The 22,560-nt window shown below is 43.2% G+C and overlaps 4 protein-coding genes across 4 annotated transcripts; 3 read left to right on the top strand and 1 right to left on the bottom strand.

Annotated features, from left to right (window-relative positions):
- Positions 1–152: 152 nt before the first annotated feature.
- epor (erythropoietin receptor) lies at positions 153–5,369 on the top strand. Its single transcript, XM_062532026.1, has 8 exons — positions 153–408; positions 632–767; positions 971–1,137; positions 1,339–1,484; positions 1,974–2,127; positions 2,328–2,415; positions 2,516–2,603; positions 2,731–5,369. Exons 1-8 carry the CDS (start codon positions 309–311, stop codon positions 3,526–3,528), a joined length of 1,677 nt encoding a protein of 558 aa, XP_062388010.1. The 5' UTR covers positions 153–308; the 3' UTR covers positions 3,529–5,369.
- Positions 5,346–7,091, bottom strand: swsap1 (SWIM-type zinc finger 7 associated protein 1). The gene is made up of 2 exons (XM_062532027.1): positions 6,706–7,091; positions 5,346–6,204 (listed from the first exon to the last, which is right to left on the bottom strand). Exons 1-2 carry the CDS (start codon positions 6,979–6,981, stop codon positions 5,590–5,592), a joined length of 891 nt encoding a protein of 296 aa, XP_062388011.1. The 5' UTR covers positions 6,982–7,091; the 3' UTR covers positions 5,346–5,589.
- A 268-nt stretch (positions 7,092–7,359) lies between these two features.
- On the top strand, positions 7,360–16,027 carry znf653 (zinc finger protein 653). Its single transcript, XM_062532025.1, has 10 exons — positions 7,360–7,834; positions 8,044–8,084; positions 8,267–8,584; positions 8,951–9,504; positions 10,110–10,293; positions 11,876–11,966; positions 12,431–12,542; positions 13,108–13,222; positions 13,478–13,577; positions 14,244–16,027. The coding sequence occupies exons 1-10, from the start codon at positions 7,533–7,535 to the stop codon at positions 14,419–14,421; spliced, it is 1,995 nt and encodes a 664-aa protein (XP_062388009.1). The 5' UTR covers positions 7,360–7,532; the 3' UTR covers positions 14,422–16,027.
- Positions 16,028–16,640: 613 nt separating this feature from the next.
- LOC134076795 (tetraspanin-1-like) lies at positions 16,641–22,538 on the top strand. The gene is made up of 8 exons (XM_062532028.1): positions 16,641–16,807; positions 19,279–19,356; positions 19,837–20,052; positions 20,540–20,614; positions 20,767–20,874; positions 21,364–21,489; positions 21,589–21,681; positions 21,949–22,538. Exons 2-8 carry the CDS (start codon positions 19,300–19,302, stop codon positions 22,000–22,002), a joined length of 729 nt encoding a protein of 242 aa, XP_062388012.1. The 5' UTR covers positions 16,641–16,807; positions 19,279–19,299; the 3' UTR covers positions 22,003–22,538.
- Positions 22,539–22,560: the final 22 nt, after the last annotated feature.

The raw sequence follows: 22,560 nt of genomic DNA, 5'->3' as shown, positions 1-22,560 counted from the left end.
GAAGGCAGGATGTAAACATCAATGAAATAATTAAGCACTATGGCTCCTCCCACACAAGTGTGAAACGACATTGTAACTTTTCAAGGTCACGCCTACTATGTAATAAAAAAAAAAATGGTAAACAGCTTGTAGGCTCTTGCTTATCTTCTTCGATGCAGGCGTGTGTGTCACACAGTCCATGGGAGGCTATCTTACGGTAACGCTGTGGACGACCACAGACGACAGACGTAACCTGGGGACTATAGAGGCACACAATTATACACCTCAAAAAATGCAATCCAATTTTCGTCCAAACAGATGATCAAAAAATGACAAATGACAGCCTTGCAAGGGTGTTGGTGTTTTGCTTTCTCCTCTGCATCTCCAAAGACTCAATTGCAGAGGTCTCAAAGGAACTTGAAGTAAAAGGTAGGCCTTTTACCAACACACTTCCAGCAGCAGCTGCTGCTGCTGCTTGTTTTTGTGTTTTTTCTTAATGTAGAGACACTGTCATCAGTTTTCAGTGTCTCACACTATGCATTCACATGTGTCTTCTTGTATAGGCTTTACGGACAAAGTAAATATGTGCTGCTTTAATGAAACTTAAACAGCACTACAATGGGGTTGCCTGACATAATGTCTCTTTTTGCAGTGAACATGTTGCTTCAGCATGAGAAAAATGATCCTAAATGTTTCCTGAATGGGACAGTTCAAATCTTTTGCTTTTGGGAAGAGAGGGATGAAGACAATGGGGCCGCAGATCAGTATACATTCAGATATACATACCAGTAAGTGACTTTACAGCATCCTGTTTGAATGTCCTGTATACCAGCTTGGATGCAATTGTCCCTAATTACTGGTTACTAATCCCTAAATGAGAATGAAGAATGTCTTGATGGAGCATAAGAGGGTTCGCATGAGCCAATTTGGCGATATGGCAGTTTGCCAGCAAGCTACATTTTGATCATGGTGGTGGTCATGTGTTCCACAGATACTGTGGCACTGCAGTCTGTCCTGTCACAGTCTTCTCCATTGGTGACGGGAGGAAATTCTATTCTTGTGAGGATTTTCAAGCTACACTGTACGTTCCACTCTCCATACAAGTGTTGCGTGGTGAGCAAGTAATCCACAACCGCACCGTCTTCAATGATCACATCAGTAAGTCCCCTGGTCATATTTTCAAATAACTATTCAAAAAACCACAAGGTCTTTGTAACAAACACTAGATTAAATGCCTTGTTCGTTAGTCTGTGTTGGGGATTAGTAATGTCACTTTATGGCTGATTGTGATGAGGTTTGGGGCACATTGGTACTGGACTTGACATCCTTGAGTTGACTTCCTCGCTATGTGTGGTTCAGTCCTACTAGATCCTCCAAGAAACCTGACACTGAGAACAACAGCAAAGCCAGGCCAGCTGAAGGTGAACTGGGAGCAACCAATCTTCATTGATGGCGACCTGCTGTACGAGATTAGCTATGCTGTTACAGGAAGCCAGATGGGAAAGGTGAGTCACTCTGCTCCTAGGATCAATGGTATTTAAACACACACACACACACACACACTCACAGTTATAAAGATTATCCTTTTTTGTAGAAAGCTTTTTTCTATAATTGGTTGTTGAAATGTATTATATCATTGGGTGGTCAGAAGGCTGGGTGAACCCTGCCTGACCTGCCAACGAATTTGGATCGTCGGTGTGATTGGTTGAAGGACTATCCAAGCGGAAGGAGCATCCAAGAGTAATTTGAACGATGCCCATTGATCACGCCTCTTGTGCAGTAGAAATAAAGCGTAGACTCCCCATACTAATGTTCAATCTTAAAAGATCTTATGGTGATAGCCAGACTAGGTGGGCAGAGATCCCAACAATCATGCTTTCTTGCCAAGTTAGACAGACATGAAACAAGTGTTGTTTTCTTATCAATACTTGCACAAGTAACAGCACCTATCAAAGGAAAGCACCCTAACGCTCTCAATTTCCACCCTCTCGCAGCGCGAGGAGGTGCGCAGCAAAACAGACCTGCTCCTCCAAAACCTGCTGCCAGGTGCCAACTACTCAGTGAGGGCCCGCGCTCGACCTCAGAGCTCAGGCTTCAATGGCTGGTGGAGTGCCTGGTCAGCTCCAGTGACGATTAGGATACCTAATGGTGATTGCAACTTTTTTTGTTTGTTTGTCCTTCCCCTCTGTGTTTCCGTTCAGTTCTTGAGACATACTGGAGTAGACCAGTAGTAGGATCAGAACTTAAGTTCCACAGACAGCTGTCATTACATAATAATCATATGAATAATATCATCTTCATGTCTCCTGTGACGTATATCATTAAGACCCTTTATTATTTCATGACAGAGATGGACCCCCTCATACTATCAATGAGTCTCATAATCTCCTTCATCGTCCTTCTGCTCTCTTTGACCATCCTCTTGAACCATCGCAAGTAAGTCAAGTTTTACAACTCAGTAAGCGCATAAATAAACAGTATGAACATATTGGATGTTAGGCCAGCATTTAATGATGTCCACTGCCTTTGCCCTTAGGTTCCTTTCAAAGATCCTGTGGCCCACCATTCCAAGCCCTGAAAGCAAATTTCCTGATCTCTTCACTGTCTACAAGGGGGATTTCCAGGTATTGCAGACCTTACAAGCCAACACTATACAACTCCACTGTTCAGTAGTGATGCAACTTGAAAACACATGAACAGGGTGCATGTACTGTGCGGATACATAGAGTAACACTTGTCTGGTCTGTACAGGAATGGATGAACCAAAGCACTGGCCGTATGAGGTGGATCCCAGCCCACTACTACATAGAGGAGCCTGTGGCACCGCTGGAGGTGCTCTCGGAGGTCACCGTCAGACCGACCCAGCCCAGTCGCGTTTCACCTCCCAGGGACACTCAAGCCCCAGAGGCTGATGGAGCCAGGCGGCTGGAGGTGGGCGAGCAGGAGGTGGAGAGAGGCTCTTCGCACAGGTGGGCTGAACTGCAGCACGAGGCTTGGATGTTGGAGCACCTTCGGAACCTGCATCACCACCCGCCCCCCCTCTCCCAGTCCTCTCTCCTGGAGTCCCAGGACGCCTACGTCTCCCTCAACAACTCGCGGAAGCCCGAGGAAGAAGAGGAGACGCCAGAGAAGGAGGGGGGTGGCCTGGAGGACATCCTGGAGGAGTCCATACCTCTGCAGACTCTATTCGCAGGGACAGGAACCAGGTCGTCCGCATCGCACTCCGACCTGGGCTCCCTGCAGCAGAGCTCCGGCTCGGGTCGACTGTCTGCCCAGTCCAGCTTGGAGTACCCTAACCAGACCTGGCCACCACACGGCCCCAGCTACACCTACATGGCCGTGGCTGACTCGGGAGTGTCCATGGACTACAGCCCCATGAGTTCCAGCCAGATCGCAGACGCCGAGCGGAAACACAAGCCCAGGGTCATCTACACCAACGAGTATAAAAACGAGCTGCCCCTCCACAAACACTGGCCACTAATGGGGGCAGCCCACGGGCTCCTGAGGGCTGAACTCGTGGACTCTGCAGCTCCGAAACACCAAACGTAAGCTTTCATCGAAGGGCAGCAGTGGATTTCCAAAAAAAGAAGAGGACATTATGAGCGTTTCTCCCTGTTGATGTGCATTTGCCATATGCACCCGTCTTTAGCTTCTAGTATTGAAACTGAAGTGGACGCGCAAACAACGGATGAAGGCTTTGACAATATATAAAGAGGCAGAGAAATGAACAACTGGGTGAAGGCAGAGGAATCAATAACTGGGTGTCCATTCAGCTCATTTGCTTATGTGCACTACTCAGTGAAAGAAAATCCGTAAGCATTTGCATCCGCTATTTATGCAAATTAAAAATTAAAGGGCATTCGGGCAACGTTTATGGAAACACATAAAACTGTATCAAATGCTAATTTATGTGAATACACTCGTTTCCATCAAACTTATTCCTTATGCAAATTTGAGTGTTTATCCACCCACTTTTGCATATCAAATATGTATTTGCATGAAAAGATCTTGTGCAAATTTTGAGTGCTTCCAATCAGAACTACTACTTTGAATGGTAAAAATGTGCCTTAAAAAGTTTAATGGAAACCCAGCTATTGAAATAATGAATTTTGCCATAATGTGAATGTGCCATTTGGCACTGTGTGAGAGCTGCATACATGCAGCTATTACTGTGATCATGAATTTAGTCATTATTATTTAAGAACCATGTCAGTGTCGATTTATGTCAAATGTTGTTAATGTTATTCTCTGCAAAAACATTTCTTTTTTTTCATCATCTTAAAAAAAATCATGTATTTTTTGTTGTCATTGTTAAAATTGTCAGTGTTCTTTACAATTACACACAATCAGACAAATAAGCATTACTGTAGGATGTGGATTAAGAGAAAAGAGTTGATATCAGAATTTTCTCTTGACACTTATCTCCAGCTTGCGGACAGGTTGAGTATATTCACTCTATAAAGTCACTGGATATGCCATTTTGTGGCCCAATTTCTTATGGGTTGTTTTACAAACTGTTAATATATGTTTTATTAGAACACAATACAAATGTCTGCTTCTGCTGTTGTTAATTCATGTAAAGCTTTTTCAGCATTACTTATAAGTGACTTATTTTTTAAAAAAGCAGCGGAGTGATTATAATTGTTTATAATTGTAATTAATCATAAAACAGCCCAGACTATAGTTTCAGAAAAATTGCACAGAATACCTTTCTGTAATTTATCAACATTTATTTGCCTCGACCCTGGAGACATTCAAAAATATTTTGAGGCATTCACCCAGTAGCCAATAGCTAGCAAGTATCTCCAAAGGACTTGGATTTTTGCAAATTTACAGTAAAACTGTGTTTATTATGTCAAGATTTTTTTTACCTTGTTATGTCATGTGATATTTCATTCAATATATTTGTATGTAATTCTGTTTTATATCCAGAAATACACTATATAACTCTGTAAGTAGCTCTGCCTTTTTTCCCCCTTGAGGGCCAGACTAGTTAGTTAGTTAACCTCGGAAAGACCTTCACGTAGACTTCTGATCTAAGACATGTCTCTTGTGACTGTTGTATTGAATAACACAAAACATGTAAATATAAATATAAATGTATAAACAAATATCATAGTTCCACATGTAAAACAAAACAGGATTATGATCAACAGAATGTTTGTTAATTTCCTTGTCAGTCTTTTTGGTAATCTTATCTCATGGAAATATTGTACTTTCTGTAAATATGTACTTTTCTGACAATATAACATTTAAATTTGCTTTAAAACTGTTTCAAAGAATGAGAGATTTGTGTAAATAGTTTGTTATTCTATACAGACAAAGACTGTCAGATGTAAACACACTGAACCATTTTTATACTTACGATACATAAACTTCATCCCCATAAATTGTGTCTTCTTTTCTTTGTGTAATAGCAGGTGACAATATTGCTATTGACAATAAGTTTTCACCTGAACACCTCTCCCTATGTCTCTAATGATATGTATATACACTGAAGTGGTAGTGTGTGTGTATGTATGTATGTATGCATATACACATACTGTATACATATGTACATACACACGCTACCTCTTCAGTCTTCCACTCAATAGGAAAGAGGGGAACATATTATGTAGAATGCAACAGGTTTTGAACCCCTTCCTTTTGCTGATCTGAGTCTTTAGGCTCTCTCAGTTTGCTGGTTGGAGAAAACTTCATAGCACCATTGGCATGAACAGCTAAATGCCACTGCTGTCTGTTGGCAGCCCCGGGCCTAACCCCTGCCCCATTGAGATACACCTGCCAATCATGCCGTAACTCATCCCCACCGGCCATGGAACGCATGGTCAAGTCCTGAACCAAGGTGCAGCGAGTCGGTATGTAACGATCTAGCACGGACAACACAGGATCAGTAGTCACTGCTTCCCAGTCAGAGTGGTAGGACACGATGACACGGCACGGGAGCGCAGCACCCCTCTCTGTACCTCTACTCGCCTCCGATTTCTCACGCGTGCGGGTGAAGAAGGAGGACGTGTCGGTCAGCAGAGCTGCCAGGTGTGCCGTGGCTCTCAACTCCTCTCTCTGGGGCCCTCCGGCACCTTCCCCCGTCCCACGCAGGTAAGCGTCCAGCCCGTCCACCAGCACCAGAGACGGGGCAGCAGCTGCCCCGGAGCTCTGCTCATGCAGTGAGGCCACGCTCAGTAGCAGCTCCTCTAAAGATCTGGGGTACACAAACTGGATTTTCTGCAGTATCAAGAAAAAGAATGCAGGCCATCAATCACCAATCAACTACTAAACAATGATGTACATACATGTCTGACCCTATGAAAGAGCACAGCTAATGGAAAAGGCTTGTTGCACTTTGTTGTGCTGGGTGTTTGGTGTAAGTTTAAAAGGAGGTCATCATCAATTCTCAAGAACTTGGCTATGGGCTGATCTTTGGGAGCTTCTGTTTTGTTCAGATTAGTCAGGATAAAGATCTTTTACTGACTGTGTACTAATTTAAGCAACATGTTTACACACACTGTCTATCTGAGCACACAAAGATAAGTAAATGCCCTTATCCTCCAACCACAACACCAAGGACAAAAATAACCTTCCCTATAGGGCTTTAATGCTGGATATGAATCACTGTTACTTTTCAACATATTGTGAGGTGGAAACAGGCTGCTAAGACTGCCACGAACATGTAGGAATTTAGGTGTAGCATTTTACATTAGAGATGAGACAATTTGCCGTTATTACCTTCAGACTGTCTGGTTTCAAGCTAGTCACGGACTCCTTGACTGGAATTGGAAACTTTTGAATGACAGTATGGGTGTAAAACAGAACTTTGTGGCCAAGTTCTGAGGCAGCTGTTACTGCGGTCAGGAATAACAGTGCGCTGCTGACGCCCCGCTCTCCAACGACGACCACCGAACTACATTCAGTAGGGCTGTGACACAACATGCTCCCGTCTCCTGAGGAGGCTGTAATAGAACAAGTATGCCTTCTAAACACTGCCTCCAAAATGTCAGCCATGACAATTAATTTGTCGCTCCTCTAGGAAAAGATATTGAGATGCTCACGAAACTAATCATGGCAGTACAGACACATATTTTTACATCCCCACAGAATGACAACAGTCAGGCAACTGTCCATAACTTTTTGATTCCCGCGTGCAGTATCTCTACACGCCCTAAGTAGGCACTTTGATATCTGATTGGTCAGTGTAGACGCCTGTTAAAAGCAAGCAACAAGGAAGGAATCCGTGCCCCTCTCTGGCTCCTAAATGGGAATATTTGTGCAGCCCGCACTGACTAGAAAATAACACAACTCTGTAATTACAAAATGTGCGTTATTGTACGTTATTGTGTACTATGCACAAATTGATCGAAATAATATGGAAACGAATATCAAAACAATACATAACCCAATCGAAGAAAAATAATTACTGAGCGTTCATGGTGCGCAGTGCAGTTGCACTACAATGCACAGAGAACCACGGCTCCTAAACATTGCTATTTCCTGTGGAAGTCTTCGGGCAACTTCCGTTGAAATCATCAGTAAACCACCACAACAACAGACAGCTGATGGCCAAGATGGCGACTGGGTATGTAGGAGAGGCCACCTTGGACCCTAAAGAAACGGGGGACCAAATCAAGGCTATTTTACGGCGTTGTAGAGGTCGGCCCAGGCTTACCGACTCCGACCGAGCACAGAGGCGACTGGAGTCAAGGAAGAAGTACGACGTGCGGCGAGTATACCTTGGAGAGTCACACAAGATTTGGAGTGAGCTGCGCCGGCAAACTACCTTGAGCGATGCTGGTTTAGCGGAGTATTTGATTCTCTTGAATTCTGCATATGGAGAGAGATATCAGCAGCGATATGGCGGGTACGTGAACTGTGTGTTTTGCTTGAACACTGATTATGGCTCTTCACGCTGCTGCAGATTCATCGCTGGCAACGCCAGGTCTAACTGCAGTGCCAATCTTAACATTAACACTATTGCATGGTTTACCTGTATTAAAAATCGGTTTGCGTGGTGCCCTCTCCTCTAAACCTTAGTGTTGTAAATTGTAGTAACACTATTGCTGTTTACAGGAAGAAGACCATTCCAGAACTGTGTGGCAATCAGAGAAAGAGTGAGTCACTAGTCCCATGAAGTTCCATTTTAGTTTATTTGACATGTATGCTCAAAGTTGTCTGGCAAACAAGTATTTTTTTCTACTCTCACTTTGATAGTGTGTTGATTCTGAGGATATCAGACATCTTTTCAATCCAGTGACTGAGCTCATAATTGTTTCACCCTGGGCCTGCTTTCTAGGCAAGAGGACCCCTGTTACCAGCTTGCAGACGTTAGTTGGCTGGTACCAGGAGCACTCCCAGACCTGTCCACATGAGCCCCAGCTGAAAGCGCTTGAGCCAGTCCTTGGCCTGTCCACCTCCGTGCTGTGGCAGTGCGATGCCGGACACTCGTTTGTGCAGCACCTGTCCTGGCCAGCTGGGGGTGGCAGCGAGTCTGAGGCAGAGGACGAGGCCGAGGCCGAGGCCGAGGCCGAGGCCGAGGGAGAGCCTGAGAGGGAGACCAGGGTTGAGATGATGTCGGGGGTCAACACTCGGGGAAGGCGGAAAGCACGCCAAGGTAAAGGTGTAAACACGAAATCTCTCTCCTCATGGTACTGACAATTGATCAAAGATTGATTGGTGATTTTGTGTTCACATGTGGGTCAAAATATATACTGTATGGGAAACATGATATCTCGTTATAAACGTTTTGAATAAATTATCCTTAATGAGTGCAGTGTTTGTGGTATAGATGGATAAATGGTGGTGGTTATGATATGGATTTTACATGCCTGTCTTCAATGCCTTTCTTTTTGTGTAAGCAGTCAAAATGCTATATCTCAGCAGTTGTATTGGTGCAATCTAAATGTCACGTTTTCGTCAGATATTCAATAATAATTTCTCTATCTGTGTCACCCCCGCCCCCCTTCCTTTGTTTTCACAGAGGAACTGAATGACCCTAGCATAGCCAGTGCTGATGTCTCCCAGGCCGCCCACGTGACCGTGAGCCACGAGGACCAGATCGCCGCCCTCGCCCATCTCACAGCGTCCGCCAGCGTTGCGCACGATTGCACATCGGGCACTGAGTGCCCAGCGGAGAGCCAGCCTGTGTGGGAGATGGAGGTGGTCATGGAGGGCCAAGCAGCCCAGGCACTTGGCAAGCCTGACCACAAGGGCTCCTGTGTAGATGCGGGACGTGACCCGGGCCTGGCGGAGGACGGCGTTGGGCAGCTGGGCATGGCTGCGGTCGGCTTAGGGGCCGAGGCGGTCCCCTCTAGCTATGAGTGTGTTGTCGTGACACAGGCCCTGATGGACAGGCCGGCGGTGCACGATGGGGATGGGTCGGGCAATGCTGGGGCCACCCTGTTGCAGGCGAGCCCTGCGGGCACCATGCCCATGCAGGGCCAGGCTGGAGAGCTGTTTGAGCCACAGACACTGCAGACTGTTGTCAGCAGCTGTGAACTGCCTGAGCAGAGGGGCACGCTGGAAGCATCACAGGTAGATACACACCTGACCAAGCAATGGAGTCCTAGTTACTGTATGTCCAACCCCACTCCTCCTTTTCCTTCCAGTCATCAGAAATTGTGAAAGAAAATCCCGCACACTGTCCATTACGCATGCATATTTATTTACAACGTTTCGGTCATAGACCTTCCGCAGGTAAATTCGCCTGAGGAAGGTCTATGACCGAAACGTTGTAAATAAATATGCATGCGTAATGGACAGTGCGCGGGATTTTCTTTCACAAGTCTATCTGGGTAACCTATTCCGACGCACCTGTCCACCTGTGTGCAAAAGCCTTTTGTAAACTGAGTCATCAGAAATTGCCATTAGGTAATATACCTCACAGAATTGATGTTTTGGCTATCTGGTATAGGCTGACTGGTAAAATGCCAGAGGCGTGATATCCATTTCAATAAAGGGTAGTTGCTAATACAAACAGGAATAATGCATAATCCCAGGATGGCTGCTGTTGTCAGATGAGGTACATAATGAAGTCCCTCCAGACTATGCACAGCATCCATGCGAGTCATGGTTCAGTCACATGATCTCTACTAAGGTAAATAACTGCCGTCCTCCTCTCTTTTTCCTCTTACCTCTAGCTCATAATCATCACTGGCCCCAGTTACGAAGCACTGACGTCGGAAGGCATCCAACTCAACATGGGTTCTAGTGACGGTGAGGAGGTCACCTGCGCCGTTATAGAGGGCATGGCCTACAACCAGATGTGTCAGGCAGAGGCTGGCCTCAGGGGGCCCATTACTGACTCAACGGAGGCAGTCACAGGTGAGTAACCTTTTCCATGTTAAAACGTGTCACAATTAACCAACGTTTAAAGCACTGTTTAACCAGCTGTGTTCATGTGTGCTTTGGCCTACAGTTAAGTTGATCCATTTGAATTGATTCAAGTTGACAAATCTGAATAAACTATTCTGAATTCATTATTTGAATTGATTAATGCCTTTCTATGTAGCTCACATAGAGTTGGATTGTATTTTTTAGGCACATACATTTTAGGGTAACACTGTGAATGTAATATAATGTAAAGATACAGTATACAGCAGTTTCAGTAGGCATTTTGTTACTCGGCCACCAGAGGGACTGATAGTCTTTTCACTCAAACTACGACATTCAATGAGCAGGCTGCCTTATGGTGGATGTAATAAGTGACCTCCATCACACTGCTGACAGAGATGTCACTGATGACTAGGGTTGGGTACCTATCACAGTTGAACCGATATTGGTACCGGTGCCGGTATTCAACGGTACTTTTTTCGGTACTGTACCCTTACTGGATCGGTAACAACTACAACATTTTATTAAAAGTTTCCAAACGTTTTTAGCACAATACAAACAATTTAAACAGACTCAATCAAACTCAAACATAGAAAAAAGAATTAGTCCATTAGAGTTATGTGATGATAAAGCTATTTATGTTCCTGAAAAAGGCAATCCTTCCGATTTTTTTGTGTGCAATTTAACAGTAGCCTAGATCAGTGGTTCCCAAGCTTTTCCCCCCACGGACCACATTCTACAGTACACACGCTTGAACACCCCAGGGTAGCCACACCGGGCACTGACACCTCCAACACACATCACCCTGACCTGGACGAACTGCTGAAATTACTTACACAGGGCCACCAGAGTCACCCTACACACACGCACACACACTATAATATATATACACACACACACACTCTAATACACACACACACACACACACACACACACACACACACACACACAAACTCTTCAACACACACACTGCATCTCACACAAACACTCTAATATACGTACACACATGCACATGCAATGATGAGAGAGAGAGCGAGGTACATGGAAATCTTACTCATCTTTTAGTGGTCTGTGCTTGGGTGTGTGTGTTTGTGAACAACAGATAGAGATCTCTTTCAGGTGAATTGAAAATTGAAACCCCCCTCACAAACACATCACCCCTCCCACACATACTGTACACACACACACACTCTCTTCCTGTTAACATCAGCAGAACATGAGATAAGATCTACACCTAGGTGTGTGTGTGTGTAAGTGTTTGTGGTTTTGCATATGTGTGTGCCACCTCCAATTCGCAATAAATACAGGCTTAAATGTAGCATATTAAGTTAGCAATAGTAACTTTCGTTTTTGAGGCAGACATAAGGTTACACTCAGACATGACCTCAGATGGTGCACTCCGCTCCTGATGCACATGAAATACCGAAATTTAGCACCGTTCCATTTCACGTGAACCAGTACCCGGTAATACCAACGTGATTTGGTCGGTACCGGTAAAAGTACATGGTTCAGTACCCAACCCTACTGATGATCCTTTTGAATGTGTGCATCTGGACCACTCTCCTCCCCACAGTCGTTCCAGAGAGACAGCAGCTCCAGCCTACGGAGGAGGTGCACAGCCTCCGGACTCCTAGCACCAAGGAGCTACAGCGCAGCCTCTCAAGGTAGGAGACCGCTGGAGGAGGATGTTATGTGGGGAGCACAAGGAGAGAGTGTGGTAGTGGAGGTGGCAGAAAGGCCCCACTCAGTCGAGGTGATTAGTCAGGTGTTTAGGACGTTTGTTTACAGATCCCTTGGTACAGTAATTTCCTGTGTATTAGGCACATTGTGTATAAGCCGCCGGACAGTGTTTTATGCAAATCAAAGAAGCAAAACCATATTAACACCATATTAATTTCCCCTGTGTATTGACCTCATAGCTGAAGACATTTCGCAAAATCAGTGTGTAATAATTGGGAAACTACAGTATTGGTCACATAGCTTGTAACTTTTTAAAAGAAAATATCCAGTTATTTTAGTTTACTACCTGAATTGTCATTTCCTATCGTTATGACTGCATAAACTACCTTGCCAGTTCTGATATGTGTGAGCCTTGGGTCTTTATTTTTTCTCATTGCTACTGTGGCAGGTCCAAAAGGAGGCGGCGCGGTCCTGTCATAGAGGCTGATGGGATGCTGAAGATGTTCCACTGTCCGTACGAGGGCTGCAGTCAGGTGTATGTGGCCATAAGTAGCTTTCAGGTGAGCTACAGCTCGTGGCTTTCAGGGTGTAGGTGTGTTTGCCAAAGGTGTGTGCGCCATACTGTACGTAAAGGAAATCTTTTATTTGCACAACTTCTGAGCAAGTGGAAGCGTCATTTCAGACGAAGTAATTCAAAGGGCTCGGTCGATGAATTAGTGAGATCTGGTGTGGCCTAAGAGTGCTATACATGTAGATTATGTTTGTAGTGTAGGTGTTCCAAACACCATCATGGAACATCTGTGGACTTGTGCATGTAGATTTGTACACAGTAGAAATCTTCGCCTTATCTTGAATTTGGTAATTTATCTTAACGACATCTTCAATTATGTCATTTTTTTTTTTTATTAAATATGAAAATGTAATTTTCATATTTAATTTAATGTAATTAAATATGAAAATGTAATGTAATGTAATGTAATGTAATTACAAAATAGACACTCTTTTCTCAAGAACTTTAGAAAGCCCCTTGATCAATCATTCTGTGCCTTTCAGTTTGCAGAAGCAGTAAATCCTAAATGTAGCTTATAAAGTCTTCTGCTGTGTGTGGGGGCTTGAATCTTGCAGAACCATGTTAACCTAGTCCACAGGAAAGGACGGACAAAGGTGTGCCCCCATCCTGGCTGTGGGAAGAAGTTCTATCTCTCCAACCACCTGCATCGCCACATGATTATCCACTCAGGTACACACTCCCGTAAACGTTCACATTTCAGACACATTCAGATGTCACATCCATTTATTGAACGAAGCTATCAGTGATTTATAGACTAAATTGGACTGCCTGTAACTCACTCACATTTATGTTAGTGATGTCTATCCCCGTTTATAACCCAGAACACAAATGTGTTTGTTATCACTAATGTGCCTCTTTATCAGGAGCCTTAGACCTGGTAATTCCCCACTGCCCCTTTTCCCACTGTTCTGTGACCTCTGTCAGGTGTCCGTGACTTCATCTGTGAGACGTGTGGCAAGTCCTTTAAGAGGAAGAACCACCTGGAGGTGCACCGGCGCACACACACAGGAGAGACCCCACTTCAGTGAGTCCAGTCTTGTTTATACACACACACACACACACATACACAAACATAGCTAAAGACAGGAGTGGGAATTGCCCAGTGTTTGCCACATGTTGTTTTAGCAGCGGCTTTGAAGACACACCACAAAAGACACATCAAAGATCGTATAGTTACTAAGATGAATCATAAAGGGGGTTTTCAATGGACTGAAATGGCACCCACTTCCACCTCCTAAAGGGGCGTGATCAGTGACGAGATAATCGGTTTAGAACGGTGTAGAATCAGCAGAAGCAGGTGCCGTTGATAACAGGTTTATTTCCACCATAGAAATGCTCCCATTTGCCTCCTAAATGGGAGTGGCAGTTGCGTCACAATGAAACCAGAATTTACCCTCATATGAATCGTCTTGCTTTATAAACCGTCTCTGGACACATGTTGCTGGCTTTAGTAAATGTTGATGCCTGGCTTTCAGAGAAAAAAAAGTGATGATTTGTCAGACCAAATGACACTCTGGGTGGCACTGTGAAATGAGCATGGTGTCAACTTGCCGCTTGTTTCTCAGGCAATGTACTCTCTTCCCTCATCTTTTCCCTCTCTTCTCTGCTATCTGCCCCCCCCCCCCCCCCCCTCCAATTGTGTCTTTTTCTACCTCACCCTCTCTTTCTTCTCCATGGCCTTCCCCCGTAGGTGTGAGATCTGTGGGTACCAGTGCCGGCAGCGCGCCTCCCTCAACTGGCACATGAAGAAGCACACGCCCGAGGCCCACTACAACTTCACGTGCGAGCACTGCGGGAAGCGCTTCGAGAAGCTGGACAGCGTCAAGTTCCACAAGCTCAAGAGCCACCCGGAGAAGCAAGCAGTGTGAGGAGAACGACCAAAAAAAAAAGCACTAAAAGGGGCATTACAGATGCTGTGAGAATGACTGCGTTGTGGACAGATAGAAAGGATGGATTGGAAGAGAAGAATGAGGGCAGAGACTGTCCACAGAGGGTCAATATGAAAGTGCAATATGAAATTCTAGAGGTGAGTCCGGGGAACGGAGGGTGTGGAACGGAGGCTTCCTGAGAGCGTCCGGCCACTGTGACGACAGGCGTCCTGATTGAGAATGTCCTCTGTGCTGGTCCTCTGACTCTGCTGGACTGTGCTGGACATGGCCTGCATTGGGCTATCATGCCGGCTACAGGACTGTATTTTGCCCAGACTGTGCTGCTAGGGCTTGTGGCTTGATCCACAGTATCTGCATTTCCTGTTTGACAGCATCCAAATAGAAGGGACAGAGGATCACTGGTACAGCTGAGACTATTGTGTCTGTGCTCAAGTGATGATTTTCTGCATTTCTGGATTAAACATCCGTACTTCACTCCCTCTTATTCGTTACATATACATCAATGGACAACAAGGTACAGGTGCAACTGAAGCCCCTGCAGTAAGGCACACTGTTGTGATTGACGCACTTTCTACACAGTTGATTGGTGCACTAAACTCAGAGAACTAAACATGGTTTCTTCAGAGATATGGTTCAAAGTCAAAGACTTTTCCTCTGATGAAACGCAGGGGTCGCAATTCATCGGCACAATAATGTATACATGGACATCTCAGTCTAAACCCTCTCCTGTGAAACCTGTTGAAGCTGTATGTGCTGCCTATACTCTCAGGAAATGTAAACCAATGACGTGTTGGTTTGTGAATTAGTGTCTGTGACTGCTCTCCCCCATGTCCCTTCACTCCCAGCTGTCTACAGTGGTCTAGAGTGTGACTTGCCGTTGCAGTTTCACCTTCTCGATAATTGAAATTAAATGAACAAACAGTTCTAATTTATAGGGTTTTTTTTTTTCTTTCCTTGGTTCTCTGCTTGTATCATAGAAATGGAATAAATCTGTAAGATATGTGAATATAATGTGAATAGAGAATGTACAGGTACCCTCAAAAGAGAATTGTTTTGGATAAATAAACAAGGCACTGTATGGAAAGTTGCGCACCCTTTTGTTGAGAAGTAAGGCGGTACTCATGAATATTTCCGTAAATCAACATCTCCAGCCACTATTGTGCTCTTACATCAGCTGTGTTTTAATGGCTTTTTACAAGTGTTGTGAAACAGTATGTACTGTATGGCCACATACAGTAAACTATATGTGGCCATAATGCTATCACATGTAACAGTGTGTACTGAGCTGCCAAACCCACTGTACTCCACAGTCTCTTCAGTGATTACCTGAGGAAAAGCAGGAAGAGAGAATGGCAAGGAGTCATGTGATGAGGTTGTACAGTTGGGCGTTTTTTAGAGATATTTCAATCTGCAATATGTATACCTTTTATCGCGATTTTGAATATTTTAAAGCATATTCTGTCACTTATACAAATACAAATATGTATTTAAAATTATTAACTTATTTATACATAATAAGAACACAATTGGCAGTTACGTACAGTGAACTGACCTACAGAACTTCTCTGCTGCAAATTCCTCTTTCTAATGTAGTCTGTACAGGTTTGAATGTCATTTGTCTCTTAATTCTTTTTTTCAGAGCCATTGTTGGTATTTCTGGTTATGGCAATTGTGGAGTGTTTACAGATGTAAAACCGGACTCTGTGGCTTTGTTCCTCTGTGTTTGCCTGTGTTTGTTCTTGCCTACTCCAGCCTTTCATGTTGGAGCAAGGGGCCTGAGCTTTAAGTCTATGCCACGTGCTAAATAGGGAGTTCTCTTCCTCTGTGTTGAGCAAAGGCTGTTGTTTTTGTTAACGTATAGTCATTGGTAGTATATTACATAATATAATGTGATTGGTCACAGGTCAGTGATGAATGCCTTTGTCTTGCTGTTGGATGGCAGACAGGTGAATGCGGTAACTGTAGAAGTGTATGTAAATGACGTTGTGTAAAGGAGTACGGAATAGATTATACTGACATGCTGCGATGATTTGCGTATGTGGCTTTAATGTCGCCTTGGTTACGGCTGCATCCCTCCCCCTTTGTCTTCCCTTCACCAAACTGAAACTTGTTCCAGTGGGAGGGCATGACATCCCTGCAATCACTCCCACCTGCAAACACCCAGGCTCCCTCCCTTCCCCCTGTTTATAACCAAGCCCCTGCACCACAGGGAGAGAGGGAAAAAGAGAGAGAGAGAGAGGAGGAACAGAGCGTGTTAGTGAGCAATTGAATGAAGTAGTGCCACCCATGCCAAACTGAGCACAGGCAACAGAACTCGTAGATACGCAAACATAACTCAACATCCTTCTCAGATCTCTCAGTACAGGTAAGACTCTCTTTTGAAGACTTTGGTCAAATTGATACAAATGTTTAAACATTTTTATGGTTTATATTAATTGTTTTAGTCATATTCAATACAAACAATATTGTATGACAGCATAATGAAACATATTAGTTGTTTGCCTTTTTCATTCAAATATTATTTATCCATAATAAAATTTGTGTTGATAGTAAACTAGAATGAATTTTGATCCCAACAGTTCAGACCACAACAAAATGAATAACAAAAAAAACTTGCTGAATTGTTAGTTTGCCCAACACTGTGAATGACAGTGTATTTACCTTCAGATGTAGCTACTCTAAGACATTTTGTCGGTTATTCTTAAGGCAGGCAGATGTCTTGTATTGTTTAAGTCACTTTAATGGCCATTTTCTATTTAAATTCCACCCAGACAAAAACGTGAAACTTTCACCATGTCTTTGTTGTAGACATGGTGAAACATCCATGGGGCAAAAACCTCCATATAAGTCTATAACAACCATATTTTTAATAAACATTTCACAATCCGAAAAAGTCATTTCGATGTAAGCAGTATACAGTAGATATTGTGCAGAAAACTCCTGATGATAAAATTGTATTTGTGTTTCTGTATGCCTTTGCCTATCCACATCTTTGTATCCTTCCTGGTTTTGGGCTCGTTGCATACAGTGTTTATCTCCGTTTCTCCAGGAAGTACCTGTCACCAGGTGTGTGTGTCCTCTAGTCTGCCCTACAGAAATGCAGGGCCCCGTCAGAGAAACCATTATATCAGTCTTGAGCCCTGAAAGACAAACAAAGCCCTCTTTTATCTGCCATGTTTAATGGCCATGGGAAAAACTCTCCCTCGCTCATGCAGAAATCGTCAGAAGGGGCTACGAGCCAGGTTGTTCATGTTTGCCTAATTTGGCTGGAGCTCTCTTAGTTTGCTATTCAAATGGAGGTGCACTGAGGCCATTTTATCTTCTGCTGAAAAAAATAAGCCTTCAGTATACAGTAGCAGCCAACAACTATACATGTTTACGTCTGAGTGTTCATAGGAGATGAAGAAAGTCTATGCCATGGTCTGATGGTCTCCATCTGTGATATTTCACTCAAGTGATTTGTATCGTAGTACTTCCTATAGCTCCAGTGTATTGGTTGAAAAAGAGAGGATTGTGTGGGCTATAGGTTGAGTACCTAAGCTTTCAGAGGGAGTGAACGACTTGTTCCAGAAATGTTGGGTTGGGTCATGTGATGGATGTGTTACTGGGCTAAATATTGACCAGGCATTTTGACCCCAATCCTAATCTCTAACCTTTCTTATGAGAAACACCAAATAGAATTTTAATCAGGTTCTTGTTGTGTTTTGGACTCTAGTTATAGTTCTATAATTATAAACTCTAATTTGTTTCTCTCACATGTTGTGCTTTACTTATGTTTTACAAAGTGGAATTAGTTAATTATTTATTCTACAAAAGGAGCCTCTCAGTTGCTATAATGGCCTGACTTCGTCAGTTTAAAAATGTGAGTTGCTCAGGGTCCAGAGTGCATTGAACCAGTCTAAGATGAAATTTCCAAAAATCCAACTCATCACTAAATCAAACAGGTCTGACAACCAAATTAATGAAGAAGTGTTATGTCAGCAGTGGTTTAGTTTACTTGAGAATGAAAGTTACTTTGGGAAACAGTCAAATAGCCAATGGACATGTCAGAGCTATGAATACTAATAGTTCCCCTTTGGTAGTCACATTTTCAAATGTTCACTTATTTGTTGGTAGGGAAGAGTGCATCACAAATAAGCGTGTAGAGACTACAATCATATCTTTCATGGTATGACACACTTGACAAGTCAATTTGAATGTTTTTGCAAGGTATGAAAAACAAACAGGAAACTAAACCAGTATGGATGTGTGTTTGTTTTTAAGAGAGAGAGGAAAAAATGTAAATAAGTTAAACCAAGCTGCATCCACATTGTTCTCGGTCTTCCTGGTAAAGTATCTGTTTCCTTGTCTTAGGTGTCAATGCATACAGGCCTTATTTCAGAATGGTTTGAACTGAGGCCTATTAAGTCACATTGGTACAGTGTCCCTCTGCCCCTGTGTCAGTGAATATGGAGACAGAGTAGGAGGAAATAACATTTTCTTAAACCTGAAATGACGTACATGCCCATGTTAATGAGTGTCACAGCAAAATGCACAACATCAATGATTTATATCTGAACACGGTTTACTGCTGGTTTCAACTGTACTTTTTTGTCATATTACCTCTTATCTATCATTTTATGTGGCAGCATGTACTGTGAAGGAGGGCCGGATTTTGAGTACAACATGCGGCATGTTTGCGACTGCTGCCTGCCAATTGTGCATGCTGTAGCTAGAACATTGGTTAATGTTAGATTGGCTATGGGACTGTGTTAACACCTTTCATATGTTGTCTAAAAATAGTACTACGTATTAAAGTCTGTCTAAAACACTCATGCATCATGTTTGCTCTTCCAGGAGGAAACTGTGAGCTCAGGAATGGGCTGCTTTGGATTTCTCAAACTCATGATGTTTGCCTTTAATGGCATCATCTTTGTAAGTTCACAAACACACCCCACTGTCTTATCTGCTCAAGTGACACATGTCACACACTTTATTTAATGGGTTTCAAGGGCCACATGCAGTGTCAACAGATAAGGCCAGAGGGTACAAATACAAAACGTATTTCTTCTGAATTAGGGGTCACTTCCTGCTCAGTTTTAGGTTAATCTTTGGTGACAGAGTATGACGTATCAGTTTCCAGTAATTACACATATGGAGCAGAAGGTTCCATTAAACTGCACAGTCTTCCTACCATGTCAAAATTGTGTGTTTCAAAAGAACTCTCAAGAAAACGTTTCTGAAACCTCATCTTAATTTGTATTTGCTGCGCTCTCTCTCTCTCTCACTCTCACTCTCACTCTCACTCTCACTCTCACTCTCACTCTCACTCTGTCTGTCTGTCTGTCTGTCTCTCTCTCTCTCTCTCTCTCTCTCTCTCTCTCTCTCTCTCTCTGCAACCACATCAAAACTCAGCTGGCTGGAGCTACGATCCTGGGGGTGGGCATATGGGTGAAGGTGGACAGCAATTCCCTCTTCTCCTTGCTGGACAAGATTCCTGGTGCGCCGGAGGAGCTGAACCAGGTCTTAAACGTGGGCTACCTCCTGATAGCTGTGGGCGCCGTGCTCCTGCTCCTGGGCTTCCTGGGATGCTGTGGAGCCATTAAGGAGAGCAAGTGTATGCTGCTGCTGGTAAGCTTGGCTTAAGGACCTCGGTAACTCAAAGACAGATGCTTTTGTACCTGGCTAACACAACACCAATTAAGTTCAAAGAGTTTTCAGATTTGTATGCTTCCCGGCCAGTTGGTAATTAAGTGAAGTGTACTAGAAGTGGCCATAAGGGACCAGGGTTGAGAATTGTATTGAGTAGAAGAGTAGTAAGTAGTTATTTGTTATTTTTTTTGCTGGCAAACACTGGTAGGAGAGAGTTTACCTTCTGTCTGTAATTAGTTTACACTGACTTTGGCACAGATTATTTAGACAATGTTGTAGATAACTGTTAACGGCTAAGGATAAAAATCTGGAGTGTTTCAAAGAAGGTGGATAGCATAATCTGGGGTGTTTCAAAGAAGGTGGATAGCATGAGGTTGTTTTTGTTAATACTGTGTACTTACTGGTGTGAACAGAAAAAACAAAGAATGCCTTTCTTGCTGCCAGTCTTACACCTCTTCTCCTGCAGTTCTTTATTATAGTGTTGCTGGTCTTCATAGCAGAGGTGGCTGGAGCAGTGGTCATTTTGGTCTTCAAACCTTTAGTAAGCTCTCACACTCTCACACACTCTCTCTCTCTCTCTCTCTCTCTCACACACACACACACACACACACACACACACACACACACACACACACACACACACACACACCTTGCTGCAGAAGACAGAGGTGTAATTTGTAAATTGTCTTTCAGGCCGAAAACTTGATCAGGGATCTTGGCATTAAAACCGCTGAGAACATCGAAAAAGACTATGGAGAAAATCCTGATGTAACAGCCCTGTGGAACTCAACCATGGATACAGTAAGTTTGAATTCTGAGTTTAAAAACTAAGACCTGAAAAACTCAGCGGTGTCTGTTATTGTAATGTCAGCCCCATGTGGAAATTAAAGTAAAATGCTGTAACAGTTTGCCTCAATGTAAACTAGTTCATCTTGGTTCAAATAATTTGCAAAATCATTTTCATATGGTCATGTGGAAGGCACATAAATGTTGTTATTCAGGAAATGTGACTGTGTTCTGTGTTCTGTGCTAGACCACCGTGAAAACCTAAACATGTGTTAAGTCAGCCATGTGATATTATAATTACTGTCAATAAGTTTGGAGTACCTTTCAGCAAAATACTTTCCAGCAGGCATGAATCCAAATATGGTATAAAAAGGTCATATGACATCAAGCCAGTTATAACTTAAGACCATGCCTTGTCAAACACAAGGGCAGAGACATTAAAGAAACCTGAGAACATTTGCAAGAAATAATGCATTTTCACTGCATATCTCCCCTCCCCATTAGCTGAAATGCTGCGGGTTCAACAACTACACAGACTTCACAGGATCTCCATTTGTCACGGAAACAAAGGAATACCCTTCTCAATGCTGCACTTCTTCTCCCTGTCCTGTGGTCATGGCACAGACATCGGTAATTTACACCTGTGCACAAGGCTGATTGAAGCATTCAACCTGGCTGCACTGCACTGCATTGTCATCACTCATTTTTGTATTTGAATGTCTTTTACAGGCAGTGAGTGGCTGCTTGGACAAACTGGTTGGCTTGATAGATGAAAATTCAGTGGTGATCATAGCTGTGGCTCTGGGCATTGCTGTTTTGGAGGTACAGTAGGCCTCCACTTCCTCTTGTCTAATCCACCCCGGCAGTGTTTGTCTTCCACTAAGCATCATCAAGCTTTAGCACAACACACATTCACTGCAATATAACACAATTCTAGATAAACTATTCTGAATTACTGAATAACTACAATTATTTCAGATCAAAACTCTGGTTTTATATCTGAACACTGATATAACTGATATGATGATCTGTGTGGTTTTGTTCAGAATAATCCATGATAACCAGGGGATGTCTCTTGTTTTATGCTAGATCTCTGCAATGGTTGTCTCGATGTCCTTGTATTGCCATATCGACTCCAAATAAGACTTGGATTGATCAAGGAAGTTCACGGAAGAGGAGGCATTCCAGACATTTTACAGTTCACACAAACTACCAGACAAGCCAAAACCAAAGAACTCAAAAATGATCTTATAGCCGAGGATTATGACTAGTATCTTATGAAGCAGGGATTTTCATTTTATATTATGCATTTCAAAATTCAGATGTCTTTTAATGTAAATAGATTGTTTTGCATAAGTGATAATATGATTTAGCATGGGAAAATGAAAATAATCTCACCACAATTTTGAATTGTAGGCCTACTTTGGATGTAGGCTAGATTAGACATATATTTTAATTTTAAGAAAATGTAAAAGTTTAAATGTTCCAACAAGTCTTCGTGGCACGTTGAAATGGAATGAAATATGCACTTTAAATTAGTAGGTCACAGGCCTATAAATCACCTTGTACATGCCAAAGAATGTCAGAAAATATTATGATGAATGGAATGGTGTAGAAGGCCACTGGCAACTGTTTCTTATTATTTTCCCAGCAAAATAAAGTACTAATATTACACCACATTCCAGGCGGTACAGTGTCTTA

This window comes from Sardina pilchardus, chromosome 3 (assembly GCF_963854185.1).
Source record: "Sardina pilchardus chromosome 3, fSarPil1.1, whole genome shotgun sequence".
Lineage (NCBI taxonomy): Eukaryota > Metazoa > Chordata > Actinopteri > Clupeiformes > Clupeidae > Sardina > Sardina pilchardus.
Note: the sequence above shows the minus strand (reverse complement) of the source record. Positions and strands in the feature narration are given on the sequence as shown.

Bases quoted from the DNA above. Each gene is read 5' to 3' on its own strand.
- epor (XM_062532026.1), top strand. From the start codon at position 309: ATGACAAATGACAGCCTTGCAAGGGTGTTGGTGTTTTGCTTTCTCCTC. The intron at 1,485-1,973 runs GTGAGTCACTCT...ACCCTCTCGCAG, and splicing joins CAGGAAGCCAGATGGGAAAG to CGCGAGGAGGTGCGCAGCAA. The intron at 2,416-2,515 runs GTAAGTCAAGTT...CTTTGCCCTTAG, and splicing joins ATCCTCTTGAACCATCGCAA to GTTCCTTTCAAAGATCCTGT.
- swsap1 (XM_062532027.1), bottom strand. From the start codon at position 6,981: ATGGCTGACATTTTGGAGGCAGTGTTTAGAAGGCATACTTGTTCTATT. The intron at 6,205-6,705 runs GTAATAACGGCA...TTGATACTGCAG, and splicing joins TGAAACCAGACAGTCTGAAG to AAAATCCAGTTTGTGTACCC.
- znf653 (XM_062532025.1), top strand. From the start codon at position 7,533: ATGGCCAAGATGGCGACTGGGTATGTAGGAGAGGCCACCTTGGACCCT. The intron at 8,085-8,266 runs GTGAGTCACTAG...CCTGCTTTCTAG, and splicing joins GTGTGGCAATCAGAGAAAGA to GCAAGAGGACCCCTGTTACC. The intron at 9,505-10,109 runs GTAGATACACAC...TCTTACCTCTAG, and splicing joins GCACGCTGGAAGCATCACAG to CTCATAATCATCACTGGCCC.
- LOC134076795 (XM_062532028.1), top strand. From the start codon at position 19,300: ATGGGCTGCTTTGGATTTCTCAAACTCATGATGTTTGCCTTTAATGGC. The intron at 20,615-20,766 runs GTAAGCTCTCAC...ATTGTCTTTCAG, and splicing joins TTTTGGTCTTCAAACCTTTA to GCCGAAAACTTGATCAGGGA. The intron at 20,875-21,363 runs GTAAGTTTGAAT...CCTCCCCATTAG, and splicing joins GGAACTCAACCATGGATACA to CTGAAATGCTGCGGGTTCAA.